Source organism: Pelophylax lessonae (genome assembly GCF_965119305.1).
Source record: "Pelophylax lessonae genome assembly, chromosome: 5".
NCBI classification, from domain to species: domain Eukaryota; kingdom Metazoa; phylum Chordata; class Amphibia; order Anura; family Ranidae; genus Pelophylax; species Pelophylax lessonae.
Window position 1 is genome coordinate 421,424,674 of NC_138772.1, and position 25,276 is coordinate 421,449,949.

General features: G+C 40.8%; 1 protein-coding gene across 1 annotated transcript in view; it reads right to left on the reverse strand.

The window, feature by feature from the left end:
* Positions 1 to 23,847, reverse strand: part of ST18 (ST18 C2H2C-type zinc finger transcription factor) — a 254,081-nt gene extending 230,234 nt beyond the window's left edge. The window contains exon 1 of the mRNA XM_082258427.1: positions 23,702 to 23,847. Within this exon, the coding sequence (XP_082114553.1) occupies positions 23,702 to 23,812 (111 nt within the window). The 5' untranslated portion in view covers positions 23,813 to 23,847. The remainder of the gene's footprint in view (positions 1 to 23,701) is intronic.
* Positions 23,848 to 25,276: the final 1,429 nt, after the last annotated feature.

Sequence of the window (25,276 nt, forward strand, 5' to 3'; positions counted from 1 at the left end):
TGCCGCCTATCAGTGCCTAGCAGTGCTGCCTATCAGTGCCCACCAATGCTGCATATCTGTGCTACCTATCAGTGCCACATATCAGTGCCTATCAGTGCTGCATATCAGTGCCGCCTATCAGTGCCGCCTATCAGTGCCACCCTATCAGTGCCACCCAATCAGTGCCACCCCATCAGTGCCTCCTCATCAGTGCCTGTCAGTGCAGTCTCATCCGTGCTCATCAGTGCAGGAAAAAAATGTATTTATTTACAAAATTGTATAACATAAACAAAAAAACTTTTTTTTTTCAAACTTTTCGGTCTTTTTTTATTTGTTTAGCAAAAAGGAAAAAACCCAGAGGTGATCAAATACCACCAAAAGAAAGCTCTATTTGTGGGGGGAAAATTACATAAATTTGGTGTAGGTACAGTGTTGCATGACCGCGCAATTGTCATTCAAAATGCAACAGCGCTAAAAGGGGAAAATTGGCCTGGGCAGGAAGGGAGGAAAGCGCCCTGTATTAAAGTGGTTAAAGGCTTGTCCCAATATAAATAATGCAACTATGAGGTGATCTGCACCTCAGTATGGACCTGAGCTTAAAAGTATTGTAAAGTCAGAAGGTTTTTTTTTATCTTATTGCATTCTATGCATTAGGTTAAAAATCCTTTTGTGCGCAGCAGCCCCCCTCAGCCCCCCTAATACTTACCCTGAGCCTCCTCTCTATCCAGCGATGTCCACATGTCCCTTGGCAAACCAGGCCTCTCTGTCCTTATTGGCTGAGATACAGCAGCTGCGCCATTGGCTCCCACTGCTGTCAATCAAAGTCAGTTAGCCAATCAGGAGAGAGGGGGTGGGGCTGAATGGTCAACTCCATGTCTGAATGGATACACAGAGCTGTAGTTTAGCTCCGGTGCCCCCACACCAAGCTGCGTGTTGTGGGGGCACTCAACAGGAGGGGTCAGGAGCTGCAGCCAGGGACCCGAGGAAAGGAGGATCTGGGCTTCCCTGTGCAAAACCAACTGCACAGAGGGGTAAGTATAACATGTTTGTTATTTATTAGAAAAAAAACAACAAGACTTTACAATCACTTTAAGGAAAAGTTTGCAGGAACCTGTGCAATGCATGCGCTATCCACCAATAAGATTTGATTTACTAAAGGCAAATAGACTGTGCAGTTTTGCAAGTGCAGTTGCTCCAGAGCTTAGTAAATAAGGAGAGCTCTGCCGATTTCCTCCATCCAATCATGTGCAAGCAAAAACACTTTTTTTTTTAAAATTACGTTTTTATTGAGAAAAAGAAAACATAACAAATACAACCAACAAACTAAGGGACGGTGCCCCCGGAATAAAATAAAATGGAACAGTAAATTGACAACATCAGAGTACCAAAGTATAATGTATCACAGTACTGCACATGATCACGGAAAAAGAAAAAAAAGGGAACAAGCAAAAACACTTTTTTTTTTTAAATCTTCCTTGCGTTTGATTGGGTGTTCTTTAACCTCCCTGGCGGTATGATTCTTTTGGATTTTAGGTGCTGAAAGCGGTACCATTATTTTGCATGTAATTCTTGTGAATGAGCAGACCAACTGTATACATTTATTATATATATTATATATATATATGTATGTATACATATATTATGTATACATATATTATATATATATTATATATATATATATATATATATATATATATATATATATATATATATATATACGTATATATATATATATATATATAATGTATACAGTTGGTTTGGGCTGCTCATTCACAAGAATTACGTATATATATATATATATATATATATATATATATATATATATATATTTACATAAAAAGTATAGTAAAACTGCAGGAAAGGGCACTGGGGGGCAAACTAATGTGATTTTTTTTTTTATTTTGAATGGTATCAGTGTGTTTGGTGTGTTTTTACATTTGAATTTGCCGCCGGTTCCACCCCCCTGCGAACGTCACGTCGCAGGAGACGGAAGCCGGGGCATGGAGACGATCGGGAGGAAGATCTGCCGCGAGACACCGCTGAGACACATCGCTGGATCCCGGTGACAAGGTAAGAAACCTCTTTTACAGGATCCAGCGATGCTTCTGGCGGTACCCCGAGTGTGGCTCGGGGTTACCGCTTTTGGCTCTGAAATTTAACCCCGAGCCACACTCGGGAATACCGCTAAGAAGGTTAAACAGTGAAGCTTCATCTCATTTACAAAGCTCTGGAGCAAATGCCCTTGCAGAGTGCACAGTGGAGTTGCCTTTAGTAAATCAATCCCATTTTGGTTGCAATGAGTGCAGGCTCATTTGCAAAGAAAATGTTAAATGCATAATATTTCCATAATATGGGTGCATTTATTATATATATATATATATATATATATATATATATATATATATATATTTTTTTTTTTTTGGACTTCAACTTTACAGTGGTGATTTTCCAATGCTCAGGATGAGTGCATTCCATTTATACATTTCTTTTATTCCATTGGAATGTAAGCTAAAACTCTTTATTTTGAAACATAACATAGCAATCATAAAATAGGAATATATAGACACCTAAAATGATGTTTAAATGTTTTTGTCAGTGTGAATTCGCTACGTTTGGTTGTTAGTTCTTTGGCTGGTTTGATCACAATTTGATGGTGATGAATGTTGAATCTGGCAAAAGTTACCATCTTCTGTGAGCCTGCCATAATGCATATTTATTTTCATCTGAGTGGTTACTAATCATACTTTGCAGAAAAGCACACACAAAACAAAATTCTAGCCTGCTTAATAGATAAAAAATGAGCTTTGGTGAAAAGTGAATTAAATGACACCGCAACAGGTGTTTGTGTTACTTCGACAATACAACCTATAGAATTGAATCTTTGGCCCCTCCTTCATCAATAACCAGACAGGTGTCTCTTGAAATGTGTTCCAATGCCGTTTTAATGAGAAAGCCTTTGTGTTCCATTACTATGCACTGATCTTTTTTGGGTCTACCTGAAAGTGAATTATCAATGACGGTCTCTTTTTTTTTTTTTTTTTTTAAGAATCACTGGTTTAACACTAATTTCTAATCAGATCCTACAGAAAGGAACAGCCCGCATGGCAGCTGTACTTTTCCCAGGGTTAATTACCTTTCACTGCTCTCTACTAATGAGTCAGCTGTTCCTGTCATTACACAGCTACACTGTGTTCATCTGTAGCTCTTGCTGTGGACAAACACAGTCGCCATATCTCTGTTTACATGGTGTGCATGTTTGTAGTGTTAGGATACCAGACTGTGCGTGTGCTTTTTTTTTTTTTTATTTTGAAAAACTTTATACTATAGTGTGTGTTACGCTCACATGTGTTTAAATATAAATATTATGTGGAACAGTTTTATATCAGACTCCATTTGTTTTAGTTAAATGTTTCGCAAGCTGTTAGACATATTCATTTTTTCTCACTTTCTCTGCTCAACACACTTCTTAAAGGGAACTATTTTTTCTTCATTCATTTTTAATACATTTGAAAGATATCCACTTGTAGATATTTTGATTTGTGCACTTGAGGCTGAATCTCATTTTAGTAATCTGTTGCAGTATATTACATAAATTAGCAGTGCCATTCAATGTCAACCTAATTCACTAAAACAGGGTTCTCCAAACTTTCAAAGCAAAGGGCCAGTCTACTGTCCTTAAGACTTTGAGGGGCCAGACTGTGGCCAGTGTGAGTAGAATTCCCCGTCATTGGCATCAGTGGGAGGAATAATGCCCCATTGTTGGTATCAGGGGAAGAAATAGTGCCCTTTATTGGTGTAACTGCAAGAAATAGTACCCCAACATTGGTGTAACTGCAAGAAATAGTGCCCCATCATTGGTGTAACTACAAGAAATAGTGCCCCATCATTGGTGTAACTACAAGAAATAGCGCCCCATCATTTGTGTAACTACAAGGAATAGTGCCCCATCATTTGTGTAACTGCAAGGAATAGTGTCCCATCTTTGGTTTAACTGCAAGAAATAGTGCCCCATAATTTGTGTAACTGCAAGAAATAGTGCCCCGTCATTAGTGTAACTGCAAGGAATAGTGCCCCATCATTAGTGTAACTGCAAGGAATATTGCCCCATCATTGGTGTAACTGTAAGGAATAGTGCCCCATCATTGGTGTAACTGCAAGAAATAGTGCCCTATCATTGGTTTAACTGCAAGGAATAGTGCCCCATCATTCGTGTAACTGCAAGGAATATTGCCCTATCATTGGTGTAACTGCAAGGCATAGTGCCCTATCATTGGTTTAACTGCAAGGAATAGTACCCCATCATTGGCATCGGTTGGAGGACTAATGCCCCATCATTGGTATCAGGGGGAGGAATAGTGCCCTTCTTTGGTGTAAACTGCAAGAAATAGTGCCCCATCATTAGTGTAACTGCAAGAAATAGTGCACCATCATTAGTGTAACTGCAAGAAATAGTGCCCCATAATTGGTGTAACTGCAAGAAATAGTGCCCTATCATTGGTGTAACTGCAAGGAATATTGCCCCATCATTGGTGTAACTGCAAGGAATAGTGCCCCATCATTGGTGTAACTGCAAGAAATAGTGCCCTATCATTGGTTTAACTGCAAGGAATAGTGCCCCATCATTCGTGTAACTGCAAGGAATATTGCCCTATCATTGGTGTAACTGCAAGGAATAGTGCCCTATCATTGGTTTAACTGCAAGGAATAGTGCCCCATCATTGGCATCAGTTGGACTAATGCCCCATCATTGGTATCAGGGGGAGGAATAGTGCCCTTCATTGGTGTAAACTGCAAGAAATAGTGCCCCATCATTGGTGTAACTGCAAGAAATAGTGCACCATCATTGGTGTAACTGCAAGGAATAGTGCCCTATCATTGGTGTCAGTGGGAGGAATAGTGCCCCATTATTGGTGTCAGTGGGAGGAATAGTGCCCCATTGTTGCTGTCAGTGGGGAGAATAGATCTACATCATTGATGTCAGTGGGAGAAATAGTGTCCCATTGTTTTTGTAAGTGGGAGGAATAGTACCCCTTCATTGGTGACAGTGGGAGGAATAGTGCCCCGTCATTGGTGTCAGTGGGAGGAATAGTGCCCCATTGTTGTTGTCAGTGGGAGGAATAGAGCTCCTTCATTGGTGTCAGTGGGAGGAATAGTGCCCCATTGTTGTTATCAGTGGGAAGAATAGCGCTCCATTGTTGTTATCAGTGAGAGGAATAGTGCTCCATCATTGGTGTCAGTGGGAGGAATAGTGCCCTATCGTTGTCAGTGGGAGGAACAGTGCCCCAAGGGCCAGATAAAGGCAGGCAAATGGCCACAATTTGGAGACCACTGCACTCAAACAACACAGCTTCTATACACATGTGTTGCAGTGCATCCCAATGCATGGTAATGTACTACCATGTATTCTGGTACGCTGGATCAGAAAAATGTTGCATGTCTGTTTTTTCTGCATGATGTGTTGCATTGGCATCCCATTCTATGTTAACTGTCTCACTACTTTAGACTTGAAGAGAATCCAACAGATGCTCATAAGAAACAATCAAAGCTATGTATACCCACATGTGGAACTTTGGCAGTACTGTCATTGCAGGTATTAGGCCCCATGCACACTGGTTTCTTGTAAACACTGTATATCCTGAGAGCAGAAAATCAGTGTTATAAACTTCCCTAGGCAGTTTTAGCAAGTTTAGCAGTGAGACTGGGTGTTTATTTATTTCATTAACCAGAATATTGATTTATTTTGCCCACTGAAATAAATAAATGCTGCCTAGCGTTCGGATACATTTAACAGTATTTCCATGCGTTTTTTTACAGCATTCAGCGCTTTTTGTGATCAAAATTTCCTCTCCTGAACGTGATTTTAGGGCGTTCACTAAACATCCTCTAAACTGGACTGCTACTAAACTGTTAAAAACAACCACCATGTGTGCATGACACATAGGATAACATTGGGGGAGTTCAAGTGCAGAAACAAAAAATTAGTTTAATAGCAGCAGTGTGCATTAGGCTTTAACCCTCACGGAGGGCATTTATGGTTTGTTTGAAATATCTCCAAACTCCTAATTAGGAACACCCAGCTATGTTTAGGACACAGCAGGGTTGATTTTCCAATAGAAACTAGGCTATTCACTTTTCAGGGGAATATTCCCTTAGTTTAGTGAATGTGGTAAAAAATTTGCTTTGCAAAGAACTCCAAATCACATGCAAGGAAACAAAAAAAAAAAAAAACATATTTTTGCTTGCACATGATTGGATGTTTGAGGTCAGCAGAGCTTCACTTCATTCATTAAGCTAAAGGAAAATTCCCTTGCAAAGCAATCAGCCTATTTGCCTTTAGCAAAGCCCCCTTGAGATAGCTTTAGTTAGCTGGCTGTGGGGCTGAGGGAATGACAGCTCTGAAACCAGAAGTGACAAAATCCTTGTTGCTTCCGGGTTCATTCATCACAGAAGAGATCGGGGAACAGATTCTCCTCCATCTCCTCCATCTCCTCTGTGGGAAGCAGTCCTGACAATTTACTGCATTTCCAGGCACCCTGGAGGAAGAGGAGATACTGGGAACCACCAGTGCAGTGGTGGAAGGGGGGTGGGGTTTCGCATGTGCTGATAAAGGGATCAAGTGGCTGTAAAGCCACCAGGATAACTTTTACAAATTAGCTGATCCATGGCTGGAAAAAAACAGTACCAAGACCGGACCTGCAGTTGCAGCCATGGTCTGGTTAATAACCATGAGCTGATAGGACATATTTATACTCACTTTGGTCAGCAAGTGTTTTATCAACCGCAATAGATCATCTTAACAAATTAAATACAATGCTCTGAGTACCTGGATGAGTCATTATAGATACTATGAATGTAAACCCCTATTAACCCATTACCCAAAGGACTGGAATAGCAGCGTAAATCATGCAACAAAACCTGGTCACACACTTGGTAAATTTGATCCAAATACACAACTACTGTGCATTTTGGGAAGACCTCTACTATCACAATTGGAAACAACAATGGGATTTTTGGTATGTGCAATAAAACAAGTTTTGTTGAGATAGGAGGAGACATACAAACCTCTATAAATTCCATAAGGACTAAAATAACTTTTACCCCAAACTTAACCTGAAACTCACTGCACAAAAAGCTAAATACATCACAATAACAACAGATTTGTGATATCTGTGTACTTCAAACCTACAGATTGGCCTACCTCTGACCTGTAAAATAATAAGGCAGCGACCATGAAGTTTGTCCCAGTGAAAAACTTTAGAGATTAGAGCAACCCAAAGGGATGGCCCTTAGTCTCTAAGGCAGTTTTTTCTCAACCTTTAAAATACCCTTTAAAATTCTGCAGAATCTGGAGACACCCCATTCTAAAATGTATAAAATGAAACATAGTTTTGCATAATACAGCAGCATCCACAAATGTAGGGCATCCAACTTTAGAGGTAATTCATTCTTCCAAAACAAATACACCTTTGCACATTGGTACTGACTAGCATTCCAATGTTTTTCTTCTCCCTCAGTTTCAAAAGGTCTGGGGCCCCGTAGATCAGATATTTGACAAATGATCCCCGGACTATACTAGACTAAAAAATGTCTTCTGGTGGCGTGTGCCAGAGCGCGGAGTCTCCTTACCCCCACACCTCTTTCTCTCCTTCTACTCTTTCTCATATATCTTTTCTTTTATTTACGTGTTTGGAAAATTCAGCTTATGTAATTTACATCTGTGGAAGGTGGAATGCCCTCTCTCCATGTGGGAGGGGACATGTACTTATGAATGAGAGGGCATACCCTGAACTTTATGGAATATAATAGTTTTCATGGCAATAGAATTGTATATTGAGATTACTAGGTTCTACAGTCTTCCAATTAGCTATAATGGCTGGACTGTAAAAAGTTGAGAATAGATCATAAGCACTCAGGTATGTGTTTCGGATGTGATAAAGAGAGCCCTTTAGGAGGGCGTAGTATTTGGCTGCTGTGGAGCTTGGGGTTATATTCCTTCTGTTCTTCCATTGTTTTTAACACAAATTCCTTTTTTTTTATTTTTTATTATTATATTTGCATTTCATGTTGCGGAAATGATGTATTGTTTGAAATCTTTATTGGCATTTCTTTACTTTCTGTGAAAATCTTCTATAAAAATATTGAAACGAAAACCTAAAATAGAGAAACAAAGGATATCAGAGGTAAGCTGATATTAAGACTTCCTAAGCCAAGTAATCCAAGGTTCCCAAGCTTTCAGGAACAATGAATGTCTACCTTGATGGATGGCTAGTAGTTATACTTTTACAAAGTTTGTTTTGACCACCTTAAGGCCCCTTTCACACATACGGTCCGTTTGTCCATTTTTCATCCATCCGTTGACGGATGAAAAACGGACATCAATGTATCTCTATGTAAAAACGGATGACAACAGATGATCATCCGTTAACATCCGTTTTCATCCGCTTCCGTCAATGTCCGTTTTTTTTGAACGGATGAATGCCCTATTTTTCATCTGTCAAAAAAACGGATCGGACGAAAAACGGATGACAATGGATGAAAAACGGATGACAACGGATGAAAAAACGGATAACACCTGATGAAAAACGGATAACAACTGACGAAAAACCGATGACAACTGACGAAAAATGGATGAAAAACAAATGAAAAACGTATGAAAAATGGATGAAAAATGGATGAAAAATGGATGGAAAACTGATACATTTGACGTGACTGAACTGATGAACTGAACAGCCCATATGTGTGAAAGGGGCCTAGTTTCTGAAGACTTGACAGTGGCAATTTGACACTTCCAATGTCTCGTAAGCATGAGTCTGTCAGCTAGCAGTATGGGTTACAACAATTTGAATTAGAAAATTTGGAGTAAAAATATCTATACCTAGGTTCAATATTGCAAGTGCTGGGGAGGGTGGTATTATAAAGTCAATTATCTCTGTTAGTTGGAGTTGGAAGGTTTTCCTCCAGAAACTACTGAGGTATTTACAATACCATAAGATATGTATTAGTGTTCCAGTGGATCCGTACTTTCTCTAATAAAGAGAAGGCTGTGAAGGGTGGAATTTAGGTAAGGTAAGATAAGTTTGGACATCAGTTCTCAATGGTCTTTACAGCTCGAGGATTTGCATATCACACTAAAGGCTCTATGCTATTGGGCAGTAGTGAATTGAATAGATAAATCTGATTTCCACTTTATGAAGGGGGGCGATTTGTGGAAGTGTAATTTGCCATGAAAAAGATTGTAATTATTCTCTTTATCAATGTTTGTTCTTTCCTGTTAGTTTCTTTATCTAACAATGTAAAACCCTTTACTGATATCAGACTTTAGAATTTTCAGCAAGGCTGAGACAGCTGCTCTGTGACCCTGTATGAAAAAACATTAGCGTAATCTTTAAAAAATGTCCATAGCCCTTCCATAAATTGATTTTTATAAGTTGAGGACACAGGGATATAGAAATATTACTAAAAGTTGAGTTTTTTTGCAGTAAATGTTTAGTTCACCCAAAAGTGACATTTCAATTTTAGGTAGAGCCTTATGGTACCTGAAAGGTTATTTCTTCTAGGAACAACAAGAAGGCTGCTCCTGACCCTGTACCTACCTATGTTGAGGTCTCATGATTGTTTCTACAGTATTAAAGGGATGTTTCTTCTTACAAAGCATTTTCTATAATTTAGAATAAATACTAGGAGGCTTGTGAAACACAAACAGAATGAAGGCCAGAGAGTTGAAGTGCAAAAATCCCACTAGTGAAAACCCTAAAACACCTAATTGGTTCCACTCTTTAGCATTTCCCAGGGCCTGTAATATTAGATTGGGGGGGAATGTCAATGTGGTGTGACTTCACAGCTACTTAGTTATTGTATGGTATTGCCACACATATAGAAGAGTTGCATACTTCAGAGTGATGCCCAACTCTGGGAAATGGTAAAAATATCTCTGTCAGTGTGGTTGTGCCCACATTGCAAAGGTTACTTGCTTGTTTTGCCCAGGGAAATGTGAAGCTCTTTTACTTACCCTAACCTCCACTCCCCTGGCAGGTGGCACTTCCAACACCCCGGTGGTGGACTGTCACACGTCACACTGTCACATGATGCCCAGTGGACAGGGCTGTGGACCTTGCATTGGTCTTGATGATGTCAGGATCTTTAGTCAGGTCAGCGTAGACTATACTGTGGGAACCAGTCTAGCAATGTGGAGGAATCAGGAATGAGGCAAGTAAATCTTCTAGACCTGAACAAACAATTTACCTTGCAGTGTAGACACAATCCCAGTGTAAGGGATCATTTTAAAATTCCCCCAGAGTTGGACTTTTAAGTTTTACACCACTTAATCGTTATTATTTATCAGGGAAGAAAGGGAACAAGAGCCTTGGGCCATGGAACCAGTAAAGTCATGCATGTTTCTATGATACATTTGTATTTTGGCACCAGAAGTCTGGCACTGGTAACAGGAGGGAGGGGCCAGAAGCATTGACAGGGGGCACGAGAAGAGGAGGGTTGGGGCTGCTCTGTGCAAAACTACTGCACAGAGCAGGTAAGTATGACATGTTTGTTATTTAAAAAAAAAAAAATTTTTCTTTAATATCACTTTAAGGCAGTCGTAAACCCATTAAACAAAAATATAATGTATTGCAGTTTACTACTCATTAGATGTGGTGGCTGCATTAGTTTCCTTTTTTTTAGGCTCTTTTCCTTCTGTTTTCATCTGTGTTAGGGTGCCTACATTCTAGATGAAGTAGCAACAGAGACACTTTCAACAATAGCATTCTTGGATGTACTAACTGATTGGGATACACTAAACAAAGTAAAGCTGAACTCCAGCTAACACGGTTTTGAGCAGTTACAGCAAACAGTTTTGTTCCATTTGGGGGTAATAATAGCTGACCATTGTAAGCACCCCTGTCAGTGGTAAATGGTTTCTGTCAACCCCCTAACTGCTACATCTGCAGGGCAGTTGAAAAACAACTGACACATTGACAGGTGGAAATAAAACAAAGAAAGCCTAAAAAGAAAACAAATGCAGCCATCTCATCTAAGCATTGGTAAGCTGCAATATAATGAATGTATGCGTTTGCATTTAATACCACTTTAACTCCTAACCTTGCCCACCACTCTTTTTTCATACCCTATGCCTTAATCACGTGCCGACCGCTTACTATATGTATATACGGCGGCAGAGTGGCTCCTACAGGCAAAACCACGTATGGGTACGTTGGTCACCTGGTGGCAGCAAGGGGGCGAGTGCGCCCTGTCGGCGGCGCACTCCCACGCCGATCGTCAGCGCGGAAGCCAATGCGTGTGTCAGGCAGCTCCAATTGCCGTCTGACACCCGTGATTGATCCTCGCTGAGAGAGAAGGGTGGTCGGCTGTTGTAAACACAGCCAACCGTCCTCCCTGAAATGATCACATAGCTCATGTGATCCTTCTATATAGGATCACATGTCTCTATGGTCATCTCAGAAGTCACACCCTCCCCCCACAGTTAAAATCACTCTCTTAGGGTCACATTTAACCCCTTAAACACCTATAATGTTAACCCCTTCCCTGCCAGTGTCATTATTTCAGTAACAGTGCATATTTTTAGCACTGATTACTGTAGTAATGTCAAGGGTACTCCCAAAAGTGTAAAAAATGCCAGTTAGGGGTCTGATCTGTCCGCCGCAATGTCACAGTCCCGCAAAAAATTGCAGATCGCCGCCATTACTAGTAAAAAAAACAATAACAATTACATAAATCTTTCCCGTAGTTAGTAGACGCGATAACTTTTGCGCAAACCAATCAAAGTACACTTATTGCGATTTTTTTACCAAAAATTTGTAGCAGAAAACAAACTGGCCTAAAAAATTTTGGTTTTTACATTTTTTTTTGAGAATGTCATATAGCAGAGTGTGAAAAATATTGTTTTTTTTTTTCAAAATTGTCGCTCTTTTTTTGTTTATAGCACAACAAATAAAAATCACACAGGTGATCAAATACCACCAAAAGAAAGCTCTATTTGTGGGGGAAAAAAAAGACCTTAATTTTATTTGGGTATGGCATCACACGACTGCGCAATTGTCCGTTAAAATAACACAGTGCTGAATCGCAAAATAGGGCCTGGTCATTAGGGGGGCAAATCCTTCCGGACTTAAAGTGGTTAATGCATGACCCGTACCTTAACCCAACCTTATGAACTAACCTACATCCAAAATTAGTATTTAACACTTAACCCCCATAACCTTTAACTTTATCCCCCCCCCCAAAACCTAACCCTTACCACCTTTCCCCTTAGACTGAAAGTGAAAGCCCTTATTCATGATGACCATTTTACTTCACACTCACCTTATCTTGCTCCAGAGCCAGCTGAGCCTAAACCAAGAAGACACTGAGCTAAAAACGACCTGAATCCAGGTGCAGACAGTGTTCTAGTTTCATATTAATGTACATTGAACAGGGACTTGCGAGTTTCAGTGGGTTCTAGTAATGCTGATACACTCACTGAGACTTGGTGATGTTCTATGTCACTTCACTTATGGGACATGTCTCCTCTGTGTCCATTCCAGATTCACTACTTTAGACTGCAAGGGGAACTATTTGATCCATATTTTTCATGATCATGATCATGAGCTTCTATGGGCATTTTTTTATTGATGAAACTAAAGAATGGTATGATATTTGTTAAATAAATCAATAAACAGCTATATTCAATGCAGAATGACTAAAAGGATTGCTCAGGGAACATTCATTGCAATATATAGGAAGGTTCGGGAAAAAGGATTATATATATTTGGAAGGTTCGGGAAAAAGGATTTTAACGATGTGCATTGCTATTATTGAAACCGAGTGAGGCCGGGCGGAAGGCCGACTAAGCACCCGCCCAATGGCCTGTCAAGGGAGGCTGGCCATGAACCAGGTACACATATATGTAGGGCGCAAGGCACTATCCTCAGTGTGCATGCCAAAGGTTCAGCCCTGTGCTAAAGCAGCTCACAAGAAAGAAGGAGGGGCTCCTAAGGGAATTCCCATTTAAACCTCCTTCTACAGGCATGGCATGCTCAACCACCAAGGGCGCCATGAACTGGTCAGAATGAATATCATCCCAAGAGGCAAATATCACAATGGATCACAATAGACAATGTTGTAAACCTAGTATAACAAAGTATTCCTCAATACAAAACTATAAACAAAGTAAGAAAAATAAATGGAATCTTTACAAAGTGTAGATACACATAGTGATATAATAATAATGAGCTTTGCATCACATAGTAACAACAAAATATGGGATGCCTGGATATATAAGCCTGGATAAAGGGGGAAAAAAACAAAAGGGAGGGAAAAAAGATAATAAAGAGAAGACCAAGAAGAAGAAAAGAAACATGGGAGCAGAGAAGAAGAAAGAAATGGGGGAAGAGGGAGAATAAATGGGGAAGAAAGGGGGGGGGGAGTGGGGAAAGAGGGGGGAGGGGAGGGGGAATAGAAAAGAAGGGGAGAAAAATAAATGAGAAAAGCCAAATTAATATACTAAAACCTGAATGGTCATAAAAAGGGTTTCAACGTGTGCATATCATTAAAGTGCATTTAAGCGTTCTATCCAAAGCGTTTCAGCGTTGGAATATGCTATTTTACTATGTCTATAAATGGACAACTAAGAAGCAACATTCCCTCAGAATTAGACAAAGAAACCCATCTAATCAATCTCTTTCTCAAACTGAAAAAATGTGGGAATCTTCTAACTTTACTTCTATATCTTTACAGGCTCTTCCATGAGCATCTGGACCTCAACTGTCATGGGCATGGTCACTCAAGCGCACTCGGAATGCTGGTGGGTACACCCCCAATGACCCTAGGAGTAAAAAGTGCCCCAATTCACCACAATTGGGAGACATTAGTTCCGGTGTTAGTAACTTAACACGGGTTCTCCTGAAAGTATTATACAAGGGTACTAGTTCTGTCACATCTAAAACACAGAATACACAACCTGATGATTTCTTAAACTCACAGTCACTAAACCCAGACTCGCCAAAAAGGGCAATTTAAAGGCTTCAGACTCCACATCCTTGCGTACTCCAAACAGAATTTAATATCATTAACCTGACTACCATATCACTCACCTTAGAACAAATCTCAGTACTACAACTGGGATTTGGTTTTTGTCTGACACATTCTATAGACACTATGGAAATTACAAAAGATCTTTTGCTGTCCTCACGTAAACTAACCTTTGAATACATGTTTAATAAATAATGGAAGCAGAAAAAGCTAGAAATAGATCTAACTGAATAAATAAAAAACTTTACAATGAAAAAATTCAGAGCTCTCAGAGATCTGATGTTCCTCTACGATGAGGGGTCAACCGACTCTGACCCTGATTCTTCAGTCAAAACTACACAGATACTGCCTCCAACATTTAAACCTTAGGGAGCTATATTTAAACCAAAAAATGTTCATATGTGGCACTAGATATAATAGATCAAATGATCGATCATCAATTTCAATGATTTAGGGAACCAAGGAGAGTGATTCAAACTGCTTACCAGATGGAGAAAATAAATGAGCCTGTCATTAAATCCACTCTGGTAACTGGGTTTCCTGAACCTCCGAAAGTCAATTCAGTAGTAGGAGAATAAGATGATGATACTCCAGCATGAATATTGAAAAGATTGAAAAAAATTCATAGTGCAGTAACTTGATTCAATATTAAAATGTAGCATGCAGACAGACCACCACCAAATTTAAGTGAAAAGATCACTCGGCACCACAGTGTATCCTTCAATCCTGCTTACCAGAAACACTAGTCTTTAAAGCAATGATATAGTTGTAGTTGTGTCAAGCTGAGTCTTCTCATAAGCAGTCATTAGGCTCCCATGGCAGGCATGATGGTATAATCCACTCATTAGTTCAACAGGGAGTGTTAGCAAGGACCCGCAAAGACAATAAACTCATAGTGTAGTAGGTTTTGTCAAAAAAGGACGTTTAATCGCATCTACTTACATTAGTAAAGGTAAAACAGTGTGCACATTTGAATTCTGTGGTCCTATAGTTCTCGGCGTGTCCTCGAACAGCAGGGAGATAAGCTGACGCATTTCGGCCAATCTGAGGTGTCTGCCCACAGCAAAGGCAAGCCTCTTTAAGGAAGTACAAGCGGTAATCAAGGACGCATAGAGCGTCACCTGGCAACCACCTGGCTTCCTTATGCGTCCCAGAGCTACGCTATCTACTTGGCCCCTCAATAAATGTATTCATCAATTATTGAGGTTTATCTTAACTAGAAACCTCTTTACATTTATGGATAAGACATATTTACAAGTTCAGGGAGTGACAATGGGGATGTGCTGCACACCCTCATATGCTAATTGCTGCTTGGGCAACTCTGACACATCTATTGTGTAGACCAAGGGTCCTCAAACTTTTTAAACAGGGGGCCAGTTCACTGTCCCCCAGACACTGTTGGGGACTATAGTTTGAAAAAAATATGAACGAATTCCTATGCACATATTTTATTTGCAGTGCACAAAAAAACAGGAAAAACAATACAATATTTATTAATAAAATGAAGAACGATTTTAATCAACATAAACTTGTAAGCATTTCAGTGGGAAGTATGGACCTGCTTTTGGCTAAAGAGATGCTCTGTTATATACACCAGATATGCACATTAAATACCTGCTCACTCTGTTATATACACCAGATATGCACATTAAGTCCCAGCATGAACCCCTCAGAGCTGAAAACCTGACCCCCCAACTAGTGAATGACTACAAGTCCCAGCATGAACCTGTGAGATCTAAGGGGTCACATTCTTAGATCTCAGGGGCTCATGCTGGGACTTATAGTCCTTCACTAGTTGGGGGGCTGTCATGTCCTCAGCTCTGAGGGGTTCATGCTGGGATTAGTAGTCCTTCACTTTTGGGGGGTCACATTCTAAAATTTCAGGGGCTCATGTTGGGACTTATAGCCCTTCACTAGTTAGGAGGGGGTGTCACGTCCTCAGCTCTGAGGGGTTCTTGCTAGAACTTGCAGTCCTTCACTTTTAGGAGGTTCATACCTCCCAAAAGTGATGGACTACAAGTCCCATCATGAACCCCTGAGATCTAAGGATGTGACCCCCCCCCCCCAAAAAGTGAAGGACTACTAGTCCCATCATGAACCCCTTAGATCTAAAGTTGTGACCCCCCCCCAAAGATGAAGGAGTACTAGTCCCAGCATGAACCCCTTAGATCTCATGGGTTCAGGCTGGGGCCTGTAGTCCTTAACTAGTTGGGGGTATCGCATCCTTAGGTCTGAGGGTTTCATGTTGGGATCTGTAGCCCTTCATTTATGGGGGGGTCACATCCTCCAAAAGCAAAGGACTACAATTCCCAGCATGAACCCCTCCTCTTTGTATGGGTGTCTCTGCAATGCCTGGCTCCCCATGACACACATGATCCATCCTCAGAGCTCAGTCAGCCTCACCTCAGACCTCAAGTCCTTGCAGTTCTTTCTCCTCTGACCATGCCACCTGAGATGATGGAGGAGGTGAGTGGAGCTAAACTGATTGGGGTGGAGCGAGGGAGGAGGAGGAAGTTAAATCCTCCTCCTCTCTAAATACTGAGGCCCCCGGGTTCGCTCTGCTTTAAGTCAGACAAAGTGATGTCAGCCCAGTCCGTCCCTGGGTTCTGCATTTGCCAGCGGCCCGGCGGCCTGGGTTCATGATGCTTGCAGGCTGGATGCGGCCCGTGGGCTGTAGTTTGAGGACCCCTGGTATAGACAAAAACTACACAATCTGGCTGAAACAAGTAATGTGCTGGCTTTGATGCATAGACAATCTATTAATTGTTTGGACTGGACCACGGGATGGGTTATACCCTTTACTGGAGGCTGTAGTCTCAACACCATAAAAAACTATTTTAGGTGACAATTGTTGTCTGTGTTCCCACAAAGGAGATTTTCCTACATGTTTGTTGCATCATTGGGGCAGGATTTCAAGATTTTTCAAATAGGGACACAGGCAACAATAAAAAGCATTTGTTTCATTAGTAAATGGGGCAGGTGTACAACCCCTGATAGGTTTTTTTATTGCTGTCTGTGACCTTGTTGGAAAAGAGGACACAGGCAGACATAAAAATCATGCTCTCCTCCAGGACTTCTCCAGAGCCTCTCCCATCCTCTGGAATGCTCTACCCCAATATGTCTATCTCCTACTTTGTCAACTTTCAGACAATCCCTGAAAACTCATCTCTTCAGAGAAGCCTGTCCCAGCTGAACAGGACAATTTCAATCCATGTGTGGCCAAACACTATTAGGGACACCCTTTCATGGGATAATAGAGCTCTCCTCCAGTACTCCATGCATGTTTTATATATATATATATATATATATATATATATATATATATATATATATATATATATAAAACTCAAATAGTTTAATACTCTTGAGATATATTTTAATCACTTGCCGACCGCCAGCCGCAGGCTGGCTTGGCTTCCCAAACCACCGTACCTGTATGGCAGTTTGCGGGAACGTTCCTGTGGGCGCGCGCGATGCCGGAGGTGTGCGCCTGCCCCCATAGGAAGCGGGGTAGCCGATCCATGGGAGCGGCGGCAGCGACTCCCAGCGAGCACCCTCAATCGCTCCCCACTGAGAGAGAACGACAGTATGCAGTTGTAAACACAGCTGACCGTTGTTCTCTCTGGAATGAACAGAAAGAGCCTGTGATCCTCCTATTTAGGATCACAGGTCTCTGTGTTCATTCCACAAGTCCCTCCACCATACAGTTAGAAAACACTCCCCTAGGCTCACAATTAACCCTTTGATCACCCCTGGGTTAACATCTTCCCTGCTAATGTCATTATTACAGTAACTGTGCATATTTTTAGCACTGATTACTGTAGTAATGTCACTAGTCCCCCCAAAAGTGTCAAAAATGTCAGTTAGGGGTCCGATTTGTCTGCTGCAGTCCTGCTAAAAATTGCAGATCGCAGCCATTACTAGTAAAACAGTTAAATAAATAAAAAAGACATAAACCTTTCCCCTAGTTTGTAGACGTGATACATTTTGCGCAAACCAATCAAAATACGCTTATTGCAATTTCTTTTACCAAAAATATGTAGCGGAAAACAAATTGGCCTAAAATGATGACAAAATTAGATTTTTAAATATTTTGTTGGGGAATGTTATATAGCAGAAAGTGAAAAATATTATTTTTTTCCAGAATTGTCACTCTTTTTTTGTTTATAGCAAAAAAAAAAAAAAAAATCGCACAGCTGATTAAATACCACCAAAAGAAAGTTCTATTTGTGGGAAAAAGGACATCAAATTTATTGGGGTACAGTGTTGCACGACCGCGCAATTGTCAGTTAAAGTAATGCAGGGCCCAATCCCAAAAAAATGGCCTGGCCTTTAAGGGGGCAAAACCTTTCGGCCCAGAAGTGGTTTATAAATAGATTCACAAAATATCTGATAATAAAAGATCCTCACTGAATCCCAAAAAACGGCTGTAAAAATCTGTTTCAGTGCAATTGCAATTAAGCCGGTCACTCTGCATGAGCTCGTCAACCACCCACAGCTCGGATCAGTGAAAGTCCAACACTGCTTGCCATGCCCTGATGACCTGCTCATCGGGGCAGCATTTATGAACAGCCATTCACACATACTGTAAACTGTATGTTAGTAAACCAGGTCCATAAATAGGTGTAAACATAAAAGTTATGGAGAAGTCAGAGTGAAAAAATTCAGTAAAAGTCCCTGCGTGTGACTTATCCTAGCTGGTCTTCTTGAGCAGGCTTTCAGTTGTTTAGATACTTGAGCAAATAACTTTCTTTATATATTTGACACTAATAAACTGTAGCCTTTGTGCTTGGCTCATCAGACATATCTTCTCAGTCTCAGTGGAATAGGGATGAGAATTGATTTTGAGTCTATCATGGGTTCAAGGTTCAGTGACCTAGAGAACTATAGCAGGGTTTCACTGTGCCAGTTTATTTTTAAACATGATGCACCGCATGGCTTTTAAAGGGCCAATAATGAAGGCTTTATTATATACCTGCCCTCTCACTATAATAGGGTGGTTCCCCAGCAGCTATTTATAAGTGTGTGTTGGAAAAGTTTAGGTTTAAAAGTTTAACTTATAGTCTGTGTGTAGGGAGTGTTAGTTTCTTTACAGTGCTGTACTGTGCAAAGCTACTGTGGATTGCAGTGTGGTGGGTTGCATATTCTCGTTTACCACCCTCGGTTCACAATTCAGAGAATACTTTATAGAACCACTTTTTTTGTGTGTCAGCGAAAAGTGTAGTTGCTGCTTATCTGTTGTCCCCCCTTCCCCTCATAGACTTTTTAAGTTTTATTGGTTGGGCTTTTTATATTTTTAAACACACATGCATCAGAGGGGGGCAGGGCTGGTCCAAGACATTGTGCTGCCTGGGTCCAAGAATGAAATTCTGCCCCCCCCCTCCAAAAAAAAAATTCAGGCCCACCAGAAGGCCCCCACATCCATTATATATATATAATCTTGAAAATATTATATATACTGTTATCTTCTTCCATAACTCACCACCGGACCGATTCACCAAACACCCACTGTCTCTCCTCCTGTCACCCCTGTCACTACTGTGTCTGCCACACCCACTGCCCTAGAAGATCCAGCCTGCCCTGCATGAGATGGAAAGTGCTGATGTCTGAAGTCATTGCGCACACCTGTGATAACATGAGGGACGTTCCCCGAAGGAGACGCTCCGCCTCCTCATACTCATCAGTTTGCACTACAGGTGGCAGTAGGAGCTGGGTAAATGCCTCCCGTAACGCACCACAAACTGATGACACACAAAGCTGCTGGAAAAAAATCTTGGGAGTCAATTTGCTGCCCCTCTCAAAGTGCTGCCTGGGTCCAATGGACCCAGCGGGACCCATGGTAGGGCCGGCCATGGAGTGGGGGGGCTTTTAACAGCGGCAGTTGCAGCTTTCAGTAGACTGGTGGGAGCAGCCACCCTAATCCACATGACGGAACTGCCCCACAGGAACAGACCACTACTATTCCCAGGGCCAGTCCACAGAGTTCTGCATTGTGGATTTACTTTTTTTTAACACTGGCAGAACTATCATGGTTTGCAGTCCCTGCCTGCAGTGTATTAGCCATGTTAAAAGTACTAGTAAATTGTGTACTACATGCATGGGAAGACTCTGCACCACAGTTTGGTGATTGGAGCAGCAACTAAATTAAATAAGTCATCAGCAAGAGGGCAGCACTTCTTTCTTTCCACATCTCTCCCCTCTCCACAAGATTCTGCTATTGCATGTTCAGCAACATCTACGACCTCTAGTGGCAAACAAAAGGGTTTGAGAGGGTTATTATTTTCCATATCAAGTATGAAAGAGGGTCATAGGGCCATGAAGTTTAAAGTAAAGTGAAGGCAGAATTCTTGTACACCCACCCTAACATCTACAGCAGAATCCTACCCAAAGCAGGTGCCTCTTCCATAGCTGCTGTAGCAAAAGACAAAAATGTCCCCAAATCATCTGCAAGCGCAGTGATTCAATGCCAGCTTGGCAAAACTGCTGGATTGGCAGCTGCTCATATTCTAGCTTGTGGAATCAGCCCCCTTCTGTAAGTTTTTGGTCTGCACTAAACCACGGTGGCAGGTACCAGCATATGGAATGTAATGTACTTGTGCTGCCCAACTATTTTGTCAGCAGCAGGGTACACATGAGCCTGAACATCTGGTCCAGTAAGCATGGGCAGGGTTTCTACATATCCTTCACAGCACACTGGGCTAGTCTATAGGTGGCTGGAAAATATGCAGACTTGGGCACACCACTGGAGGTTGTAGTGTTTCACTGTCTTTTGTATATTGTTAACAGCGCAGTTACCTGTACCCTCCTCCTCTCTGGCCTCATCCTGCAACTGCTCAGAACTGGAAAGAGAAGGGAACGCTGCTCCAGGTGAGCATATCAATCAGATTTCTTGCTCCACGTGTGGGTGCCACCCCTGGCTTACCTCTGAGAAACAGGATAGATAAAGGAAGGCTGCACACCAACTGGAGTCAGAGTTCATTTTATTGCATATTCCAAATACCACACACCAGACGACAAAGGTGATAGCAGGTTGACACATTTCACACAGAGATAATGTGCTTAATCATAAAATAAGAACCAGCATTCCAGACAAATGTAATGTCCCAGGCATAATGCTGCCATGCTGTTTTGTAGCTGGACCTCTGCTGCCAAATTTCAAATGTTTCCTGCAAGGTAAATCCTGCACTGTATCTTGCATTTTGCAACCTTTTCCAGAGTGCTGGCACTGTGAAGGTGTCACACAATGTTTCCACAGGTGAAATTGAGTTGCAAGGTAAATCCTGTATTGAACCTCAAAGTTTGTGGCATATTCCAATGTAAAAGTTCCACACAATGCTTTGGCAGATGGAACCCAGTTGGCCAATTGTATTGTGTGCTACAAGGTAAATCCTGTGTTGCATCTGAAAGCTTGTGGAGGTGCTCTGGCTTTTTAAGGTGCCACACAATCTTTCTGCTGTTTGACCCCAGCTTGCAAGCGTTTTCTGCAAGGAAAATTGTGAAATGTGCTTCAAGTTTGTGGCCTATTCTGGTACGTTGGCATTTAAAAATATTCGTAGCTGTTTGTGCAGTGACTAGACAGTATGCAATCTTTTTTGGATATTGCCTCTAATATTTATTTCATGTTAAAACCTGCCTCCTATCACCCTGTTAAACTGCGGTCCAACCAAGCTGCTTACTTACTGTCCAGTCAAATAACAATAATGTCTCTTAAATGATACAATCTAATGTTTATTTCATGATAAAACATGCCTAATCTCTCCCTTTAATATTATGACCTTACCAAGATGTTTACATACTGTCCAGTCATTGAACAATATGTATAGCTATTGTCTCGGGAAATAATCCACTCTAAATGTTATTTCAAGCTATAGTTGCTTTGTCTCATTCTTTTACATATTGATCTTAGAAGCTGCTAACATGCTGTCCAGTCACTGAACAATATGTGCAGCTATTTTCTCTGAAATAATCCACCCTAATTTCTATTTCAAGATAAAACTGCCTCGTCTCCCCCCTCTTATATTGCAGCCTATCAAAGCTGCTTATATACTGCCCAGTTACTGAACAATTTTTGTGGATATTGTCTCATAGCTATTGTACAGAATGTCTCTAATGCACCCTTTGTATTAGAAATGTAAGTTTTGGTAAGGATTAACCCTTAACTCAGATCTGGGTTTGAGTTGTTTTGATTACCTTTTTGAAAAAAGCAATCTGGTCTGACAGCCATGTCATCTTTCCAAACACTCACAAGAATTTAAAGGCTAAGTTTGCCCCAAACTTCAATTTTTCAGTTATGAGTGGAGATTATTGGGCTATCTGCTCTCTTCTAATACATTTAGAATTCATTAGTGAATCCCCCATGCTAGTATTACAAGCTCTAATCTTACATGTACCAAAGACTCAATGCTACTTGAACATCAGGAAAAGTATCACTCTTACTGTTGCATTCTCCAATATGTAGATTAAAGACTTCTTAAAAGTAAGAAGCAAACAAATCCTCTTAAATACTGTAGCAGGTAGACACACTACAACATAAATCATTTGCAAAGGCCTTGCTACTAGGGTATATATGATGAGGGCGAGTAGCAGCCCACCATATTCACTCACTGTCAGGGAAGGCATGTCCGTGGTGCTGACCATCAAATGCCCGAGCAGATGTGCTTGGAAGTGGGCAAAGGCTCATGTGCATGCGCACTCATGAATCTATGCGTGTGTATGCTCACTCGCGCATCTATCCATGCGTCTGTCACTAATGCTGGTGCCAAGCAGGCTATTTAAGCAGGCTTCAGTATGGACTCACTGCTGTTTGGTCTACAGCTTCTGTGTGTTGTATCCTAATTCAGTGTGACTTCTGATCTTAATCCGGCTTACCTCTGACTTGGGTTTGTCTACTACTGATCTCAACCCCGGCTTGTCTTTGGATCCTGCTTTTGCCTCCTGTTTCTGCTTGATTGATCTCCCAGTGCTGAGTTGGCTTGTTACCTGACTATCCTGCTATATGCCGTCTATGCCTAATTTGCCCGACCGCTGGCTGCTGCCTTATCTGACCCTACACCTCGCTCATCCAGCCTGCTACAGCTTCCAGTCCAGCAAGCTTTAATCTTGTTCCTGCTTCCAGCTGCTTACTACAGTCTGCCCAGTAAAAACAAAACCTCCTGCGCTCAAGTGCTGTCTGATGGAGTAGAAAGAGGTGCACTACAAACTCAGATGTAAAGAGAGCTGTTTGGTCTTGCTGCCCCCTTCAGGATCAAGGGTATCCAGAACCACTGGTAGAAAAGACAAAAAAGAAAAAGAGGGGCGCACCGACCTAGTGCATTACCATAAAAACATTTATTAAAATATTAAAAAGTGTACAAAGTACTCACAAGACTGGTGTGATACAACACACATCAAGAATAGCATATACAGTCTCCAAGGTAGCCAGGTCCCAATTGTGACGAATGAGCATGCAAATAGTCGCATGGGGCTGCTGTGGCTAGGCTGACGCGTTTCAGGGGCGAACCCCCTTCCTCAGAGCCAGAAAAGATGCTGCTAGGTAATGCACTAGGTCGGTGCGCCCCTCTTTTTCTTTTTTGTCTTTTCTACTACAGTCTGCCACCAGCCAAGCATTGTGCCAGTTCACCTACTATCAGCCTGCTCTGTTTCCACATCTACTCATTGACTCCCTGCCATGCAGACTACTTGAATGATAACAGGAACTCACCTCATCATGCTCCTGTGGCTTCTGTCTCACTACCAGTGGCCCTTGATCCGAAGCTGTATGAGAGGCCTTCCTCCACACATCAGGCTCACTGACCAGGTATGGGACACTCATAATTGATAAGCCAGTCTAGGATTCTTCTAGAAGTTACCATTGTAAAACACAAATCCTTTAACTAAATTTAAAATTAGCTTACAGGCTCCATAACTGACCATGTTTATGTCTTAAATAGTAAAACATCTAAAATACAAATGATTGTAACATTCTGAATACATATAAAGGAGAAAATAGATAAAGGTGAATATAACAAAGGTTACTCCATGAAATCCTTCTCTCTCTGTTTATATGATAAGTTTATTGTATTACATAATTTGTACCCTTGAATATGTCATCTAAACATTTGCCACTCTTGAGAGGTGCTAAAACCTTCTCGATGAACAAGATCATGTTATGTTTTAATGTGGAGCTACATTGACCTTTGCTTCAGCATGAGAGTACTTAGTAGATTATAATGCAGCTTGTATCAAAAATTAAGTCAGATGTCACTGAATAATGTACAGGAAAAATAGACTGGCAGATGTATTAAAATGTGAGAGTGCCATTGAACTTTGTTAGCAATTTTCACATAAAATATATTAACTGCACAGCAGTTCTATATTTCTGATGTTAAAGTGCAAATTTATGAAATGTGTTAAAATTGCGTTAGTTAGGCAGTATGAATTTTAGAATTAATAGAAGAAAATATAGTAAACTGAAGTCAATAATGGATGTTTGCTTGTTGCTAAAATTATTTGCAGCATTAGTGCTAAACTTTTTTTTTCCGCATAGAAAATCCTTCCTCTTTTACTGTGCAGAGAACTAGTGCCCAAACAGATAATTTCCCAATGATCATTTTGGAAACTCTGTTAATTTCTATCCAAAAAAAAAAAAGAAAAAAAAGAACATGGAATATTTTCTTTTATAGCCACCACACTAACGGCACAAACTCATTTTCCAGGTCTGACATTCACCAGGTGACCTCTCTTGTTTGTCCCTACATGTTTTCCAAAATATAAAAGTGAAATAGAGTCCCAAGGGTACTGTACTTGAAAGGTTATGAGAGTTAGAGAATTTCACCCATGCCTGCCAAATCAGCAGATGGCTTGTGATTATAATTATATGCATCAATAAAACGAATAATCTTTACAAAATTTGAATTTCTACTAAAGTAAGGGATTTGGTAAGCAGATGCAACCGAATATATTTTCTTTAACCCATTCTGCTGGTTGCCCTAGAAAGAATGCTTTTCATTTACATCACTGGCTGGAGTTTTCTTTTTTTTTTCTGCTTGCTTTCTAAGTAGATTTTGTTGATGTAATTAAAAAACAATACACCTAATATTACTAGAAATGAATGTTAAACATTTTGAAGATAAAAATACAATACTACCTCTATCTGACTATTTGATCTCAGGTTTAAAAAAAAATGAAAAATTGTTATGGGCACAGTTTCAAATCTATAAAAAGCAGAAGAAAAGAACATTGGACCAAAAGTCTAGATTTGTTTCCTTTTTCTTTTGTAAATTATTTTATTTAAGTA